The following is a 7,769-nucleotide window of genomic DNA, read 5'->3' as shown; positions in this document are numbered from 1 at the left end:
TAATTTCTAATATAAATTTGGTCAAACTTAGCAAAGTTTGACTTTCGGCAAATCCAATGTGCAGAGTAAAAAGGACCGGAGGGAGTACTAAGTCAGCGGCAATTAATATGGATCGGAGGGAGTATAAAAAATTGCCAATACCAAGAAAAGAGTCCTCATAGTAGTAATGAAATATCATTCGTCTTAAATAAGAAAATAGCCCAATATTAAGTAAAATAGCAAGAGTATTAACACAGATGTATGAATGGCACCTCTAAATTAGTACGTACTGCCTGAAGATCATTATTAGCTTGTACCACTAACCTACAGTCTGAATTTATTTTTTGACACTGTGCCCTACAGTCTGATTAAGTAACCTTTGTTACAGACTCTGACGATAAATGTGTTTAGTTCATACAAGTATCTTACTAGAGAAAACATAAGCCTTCATTCTAAGGTAACATAAGTTGTATGTGAGCATAAAGAAAAGAAGTGTCTAGACTTTTGCGCAGCAATCAAATTAATGATACTTACTTTCTTCAACAGTACGATCTGTCGGATTTTGCACTATGGTCAGTTTTATGATCCGTAGCTTCATGGATTTCATAAGACATGTTTGTTTCACTTCGTTTTCTCTAAGCATGCAAATGGCAAACTCTGTTACTTCTGGTTTGCGACCTAAACATGCCCTTTTCCCACATCTTCTGCAAGTTATTCCAACTGAAACACATATAACATGTTCAATATATTCCAAGAAGCACGCCTCTACATGGTGCCAAATCTAGATTTTGGACATTGTAGTGTGCAAAGAAATGAGTACACTGGAAAAACAATACATGTACATTATTTCTTGTTACACATAATCTGACTTAACCAAAGGATCCTCCTGTGGACTCCTGCGGTATTACAGCACCATACCAACTAGGGAACATGCACCAATCCAATACATGTAACCAGCGGTTCAGCAATATACTTCCCCTTGTAACAAAGATATACCTGTAACCAAATTCTGTCATAGGAACTATAACCTTCTTCTGGAATGGTTGGCAGACCCTAGTGACCCTTCGAAAAGATCAGACAGTTGATTTTCCAAGTCCTCTGGGGTGTACTTTATGTATTTACCAGAATTTCTTCCATTATCCACTAGACTACCATATCTACCCAGAAAAGCACGATATGCTGGAATCACATTTTCAGATATAGATATCTTGAGCTCTTCGCGGAGTTGAGGATCCGGTACCTTCCAAAGCGTTTGACTCCTGTAAATCTCATCAAAGGCAAAGTTGAAGTTCTTAAATTTCTCTTTGACCCTCGAGCTTGAATTCCCAAGACTTACACTCCCACTGCCATGACCATCATCCTTGAGATAGGACAAAACCTTTGTCCACGATATCCTAAGGTAGCTCTTGGAATTTTGCCGAACCTTTCCACGGCGCCTCCGTGTCCAATGATCACCTAAAATCCTCCCGAGCTCGGAATCCTTCACCTTTTGGACAATATAAAGTGTATTATTCATGGAAAATATACACTGGAGTGCACCGTCCTCGTACAGTTTAGATTTTTCCTCCAAATTGGCCTCCAAGTAAGACATGAGCTTCACCAACCGATGTCCAAGTGGGGTCAAGCTCTGCAGATACTCCTCGTCATCATCAGCACCTCCATTTGAAGCATTATGATCAGCATCTCCGGCAGCATCCTCATCCAAGAGTTTGTCAAGCGTATCACTGTAAACGACCAACAGCCTAAGATAGTTCATCACATAACGTGTGATTGGGTGGATCTCACCAGCCATCATAGGCCGGCGTGACGACTCCTGCTGTAGAACCTTCCCAAACTCAAGAAGGTTACCCTTGACTGCATCCCCAAGCCTCCCAAGGACCCCCTCCAAATCACAGATCACATCATCCCCAGGAGTCCCATAGTACAGTTCCTTGAGCTCAGGAATTACCTCAGCAAGTGCCTCATACATATCAAGAACCCGGGACACCTTCTCGGGCGAACGAGGGCACACAGCCACAGCATCCCCAAAGTTAAGAATCTGCATTATGCAAACCTTGGTGGATTCAACAAAGCACTCGTCCCGCAGCTCATCGGACACTGCGAGCACCTGATCACAGAGCCGGCGCTCGCCTGTCAGCAGGGAGCGGACAACCGTCTTGACGCCATGCACCCATTTCTTCATCTTGTCATTCAGCTGCTTCCACTCCACACGCTGAACCTCATCGATGCTGAGACGCTCGACCCCCAGAACTGTGAGGCACTCATCAAGCAGGTCCCGGCGGATGCCACAGTAAACCTGCACGAGTTCACTTGCATAGCCAGCGCGCCCCATCCGCTCAGCAATGGCGCGCAGCTCATCAACAGCGTCAGGCCGCACCAGGTCGAACAGCTGGTCGTCGAAGGGGTTCCCCACGATACTGGCGCTGCGGGCGGTATCTGGCGCGCCCTCCTGGCTGTGCGGGGTGGTGGGGTCGAACTCGGAGGAGGTGTCGAGGTCGTCCATGGACTCGAGCGAGAGGCGGCGGAGCGAGCAGTAGAGGCCGCTGGCGTCGAGCGGCACGGCGTGGCGGAGCATGAGGTGGCGGAGCTCGTCCTCGAGGCGCGCCATGGCGAGCTGCACGGCGACGCCCGCGCGGCCCGAGGCGGCGGCGGCGCCCCCGGCGGCGAGGTGGTCGACGGCGACGTCGACCGCGGCGAGGTAGTTGGCGGCGTCGTCCTCGGGCGCCTCGAAGACGAGCGCCTCCGGGGTGGTGTCCCAGAGGTGGATGAGCCGCGCCGCTTCGTCGAAATCCGCCAGGGAGGGGGCCTCCGGGTCGGCGTCGGCGTCGGACGGGGAGCGGGAGCGAGAGGGCGAGGTGGAGTGGAAGAGGTCGGAGGTGATGTTGGAGAAGCGGTAGTCGAAGCCCGAGAGGATGCGGATCATGTCATCGGCGGCGTTCTTTGAGGTGGCGAGCGACTTGACGATGTGGTGCGCCGCGGCGAGGACCCTGTCGTTGCCTGCGACGGCGACGGCGCCGACGCCCGCCAGAGGCACGGCGCCCTCCTCCGGCGGCGGCGGAGACGCCGACATCGCCGGCGGGCCGCTAGGGTTTGGTCCGGCGGTGGTTCACTGACGCGACACTAGTCGGGACGGGAGTTACGGCGCGGCTAGGAGGCTGATGACCGCGGTAAACAGAGGGAAGCGCTCGTAGCAGCAGTAGTGGTAAAGAGATACTCCAGTAGATATGTGTGGCGGTGGCAGCAAAGGGGCGGACGGATAGAGGGAGAGGAGATGGCCTGCGGGAAGAGGGAAGCAAATGGCACCACTTTGCCGGCCCGCTTCGCTTGCTGTTTGGTGCGGTGGCGACTGACGAGGCTGGCTGGCAATTCACGGTGCGCAGCTCATCTTTGTATCTCATCCCGGCCGGACCTCCAAAGTCCAATTTGCCCACCTCATCCTCACGTGTTTCATCTTCTCTCGCTCTCCCGCTTTTACTCTCTCTCTCTCTCTTACCACAACTAGGAGTAGTATCGAGCTTGACGACGACGTGTTTTTCTCTCCTAGTGAAGAATAAATTGCGCAATCTGACCCCGTTGGAACTGGAATGCACTGCACAATTATGTACACTGTTCTTGGCGGTCGCTGTCATCTTTTGTTGCGTAGATCTCGACGTCTTTCCTCCTCGTATTAGATCCCCGTCGTCGTCACCATTTCCATGCTCTCAAGGGAACCACAAAGTCCCTGTCCGTCCAAACTTGATCAGAGACGACTTGCCCAAATCTTCTTGAAAAGAAAAGAAATCTTAGGGTAAATCTTCGCATCACTTGGGGTAATTCGCACTTAGCGTGGATGTTCAAAAACGTCTTTCCAAACATTGTGGAACTATCGTATGCATTTCCGTGTTAGTATTACTGTCATGTCACTAGGAATGTTTGAAGCAAACAGGTTGGTTTATCCGTGTGTGTATGTAACGATCATGTCATGGGTTGCCTGCTCTCTGCCATGATTGCCCCTCGGGCTTTCGGCTGGACGGCTCACGCACTGCAAGTGCAAGTGCAAACCCAAAGGCTCCGCTCGTGTCACTGGATAAGAATAGGGGTGTGCTACACGTTCGCCGGCTGATCTTAGCCGGGCCGCGAGCCGTCGGATTACCGCATCACACAGACAAACGCGTCTCCATACTGCAACACAGGTCTTGTTGCGGAATTTATTTTTGCAACGCATGTCTTGTTGCGGAATTATTTTTGCAACACAGGTTTTGTTGCGGAATTTTTTTGCAACATCAGTTTTTTTTATATTTTTGCAACTGAAGTCTTGTTGCAGAAAAATTCATAAGAGAAGTTTTGTTGTAAAACATAGACCCGTCGTAAAGTATTGCAACACCGCATATGTTTCGGAAGCATAGCTCCTGTTACAAAAGCGACTTTATTGAAGGATGGTCTGCAAGGTCGTGTCATGCATGGAAGGTGACGGATGCGGCCCTGTTATCGGCCGGTTGATGGTAAGTGTTTCCGATAAGAATACGGTATCACTCAATTATTCCATGAGCTGGCGTCACACCTCTGCTCCACGCTCACGCATTTCTTCTGGCTAGCTGTACACACTGCTCTTCTTTAGTGGATTTGGTTTCAGATCTTGCAGGCCGATCTTGCACTTGCTAACAGTATATTGTACGGAGTACTACTAGTATAGTAAAAGGAACGTCCTGCTACGAAAGTCTCAGCTGTGCCCGGGATGGCACTATACTATACTACAATGTCATGTGTACGGAATGTTAACAGCTGTAATTAGCCAGCTTCCATGCATGCCTGGACTGGGATGAAGGAAGCGCACGCATCCCTAGTGACAAGCCGACAATTTCTGAAATTATGCTCTGGACAGTAGCATCTTAGGGCATCTTCAATAATTTGTATGTTAGCTTGTTGGTAAAATATGTCATGTCATCAACCAACACCTTAACATACAACAACTTCAATGGGTTGTATCTAGTTTGTCCAATAGGATGTGAGATAATAAATGAGGTGCTCTCTCATTCTACATTGGAGCTTGTGCAATGGATGTTGGTTCATGTACATACAACCTTCCTCTCTTTCCTCATTTATTGTATGACACATCATCAAAAATCCTATGTGGCAAAGTCTACCAACAACTATCTTACAACCATTGGAGATGCCCTTATGTAACAACAAAACATTGACAGCGTTCATTGTTTGTTCATTCATGTACATGGGACAACTCATCACCAAAACCGGCTGTAAATGTTCGCTCGGAACCGAACATTATTACTCCCTCTGTTTCGAATTACTCGTTATAGAAATGGATGTATTTAGAACTAAAATACATCTAGATACATCCATTTCTGCGATGAGTAATTCGGAACGGAGGGAGTAGCTATCTAACGACGGTCATCAAAATTGTTCGGACCGATCTGAAATTCTTCGAACCGGCAACAAACTGGGAGAGGTTTTAGGGAGTCCGGACATTGGTCACGTGGTACTGTCGCCCAACTAAAACCCTCTCTCTTCCTCCACTCTAGAACTTTCTGCCTCGATCCATGCCAATCAGAGCAGACGCAACCAAACTTGCATTCTTGGCGGCTTATTGGCACAACGATCGAGAAGCCTACTCCAATTGCGTTGCCCGCATTGAAGCATCGCTAGTTGGCCTGCCCTAGCTATTCAAGTCGGCTGGCCGTGGAAGCAAGCCCTGCAGCACCACACCGCCACCTCTACTCTTCTCTCCCAAATCCGCACACGCCTCCACCACAGGCCACCGCGATGGGCAAGTCTGACGTATCCAAGAGATTCCTGGTGCGATCCTCCTGTTCAGGAGGGATCTCGGGATCTTGGCGTCGCTGCCCATGTTCTCTGGGCACCTCGGCGTCCACTGCTCCTTCTGATGTCAAGTCAGAGCCGAACTCCTCGGACGAGGAGGAGCAAAAGCCACCCTCATCGCCAAGGCTGCCACAACGGACAAGGATTTCGTGTGATAGATGGAGATGGTGTTGCAGCGGTCGATCATCGACCATGGTACGACGTCGGTGTCCCCTATGCCTCACAACGCATCCAAATTGGATGCCATGAGAAGGAGGAGCCGCCCTCCCGCGACGCCGCGTGAAGGAGGAGTCGTCCTCCCCGCCACACAGCCGTGGCAAGAAGAAGGCGCCGATGTCCCCACCTCGCCACCAACCCGGGAACGAGTGGCGCCCGGTCTCCATGAAGGTTGAAGAACGAGGAATCGTCCTCTCGCGCAACCGCCTCAACTACTACCTCGGTGGAGGCGGCTCATCCTCTTTGGTGCCCAACAAATGCCTTTCCGAGGTTGAGCGTCGGGAACGACGCAGCGCGGCACACCCGGCGGCGTTCGCGAAGATAGACGTCACGCCAACCTGGGTTATCATGGATGCCTAGGCTCTGGATCGGTCTAGGACCACGGCGCATACCGCATCTAGTTGTCGGCGCCGGGTCAGCGACCGGCTCCTCCAAGTGATGGTCGAGTCTGGGCGCTTGTGCCCGGCTCCAAGGCGGCCAAGTGGTTGCACCGCAAGCCCGCAACGGTGGCCGATCAGGTATGCCCAAAGCGTGGTAGGACTTCCGCCACTTGGAGGACGATAGCAACGATGGCTCGGACGGTGACAACAACGATGACGATGATGCAGGAGATGTGCTGGTGCCAGTGGCCTAGGAGGCCATGCCTATGAGTTCGCCACTCGGTACCTCATGTAGTTTAGTTTAGTTTCTTTATTTAGTTTGAACATATTAAATTTCGTCCATTTGGATGTAAATATGTTGAGATCTAACAAGTTATGCCCGCTTGCATTATTTTTTTCCTTGATTGTGTTTGAAGTCTGAAATGGGTAGGGCATTCGATGCTTAGGGTTGGATGGCCAGCACCCAGCCGGCTGTCTACGGACACGCCCGGATGTGTTCGCGGACACTTGGTTTCATACGTTTGGTGATCCATATTGAAATTTCCCTTACTTTGTTCAAAAGCATGCTCGTATTTAGTATACCTAATAGTTGATCCTCATTATCTTTAAATTTTCTCAATATGCAGTCTTCCAGCTCACCTTGTGTGTCATGTCATGACATATTCTCGGGTCATACAGACCAAATCAGCATGTCTATTTCTTGTTATTAGACATATGTAGTACATATGAGATTATTTAATTTCTTTTTTTAAAGGTTGTGATATTCCCTAATTTAATTGTTAAAATTGTTATGGTCCAACATATCGTACATATCTTTGTTCATGTACAATCTGAGTATGGAACATTCCTACATTGAAGAATAGTTGCTTTTGATTAAGATATTTTCTTTCTATACATGATCCATCTGAATTAATCTTTAAATTCACACAATGACGCATGGGATAATACTATGTTAGAGATATGCCCTAGAAGCAATCATGTGATGATGATATTTTTCCTATGTATTCATGAGTTATTTGACTTGTCCATGAACATCATCAATTATACGTATCAATAAGTACGTGACTTGTTTGTGAAACTATATATATTGCATGATAATTGTTCTAATGGTCCCAGTTAATAAGGTCATGCAGACACATACCCTTTGACTAGTATAGGATTTATGTTTCATAAGTCATGGGCATAGAGATGCTAAATCGATAGTATGGATTTAACAACCCGGTTCCGATAAGGTTCTGAATCTCATGTGCTTTAGTATTATCCCTGAATCAGTAGCTAGCACACGTAGTACTCAATGAAATACCACAAAATCACATGTCATAATGTAACGTAAATTCAAAGTATTTATTACCTCATAGCTTTTGGGCTAGAATACACAAC

The 7,769-nt window shown here is 48.4% G+C and overlaps 1 protein-coding gene across 1 annotated transcript; it reads right to left on the bottom strand.

Annotated features, from left to right (window-relative positions):
* Positions 1-700: 700 nt before the first annotated feature.
* On the bottom strand, positions 701-3,390 carry LOC125537766 (exocyst complex component EXO70B1-like). The gene has a single exon (XM_048701083.1). It carries the CDS (start codon positions 3,047-3,049, stop codon positions 1,001-1,003), a length of 2,049 nt encoding a protein of 682 aa, XP_048557040.1. The 5' UTR covers positions 3,050-3,390; the 3' UTR covers positions 701-1,000.
* Positions 3,391-7,769: the final 4,379 nt, after the last annotated feature.

This window comes from Triticum urartu, chromosome 2 (genome assembly GCF_003073215.2).
Source record: "Triticum urartu cultivar G1812 chromosome 2, Tu2.1, whole genome shotgun sequence".
Taxonomy (NCBI): Eukaryota; Viridiplantae; Streptophyta; class Magnoliopsida; order Poales; family Poaceae; genus Triticum; species Triticum urartu.
Note: the sequence above shows the minus strand (reverse complement) of the source record. Positions and strands in the feature narration are given on the sequence as shown.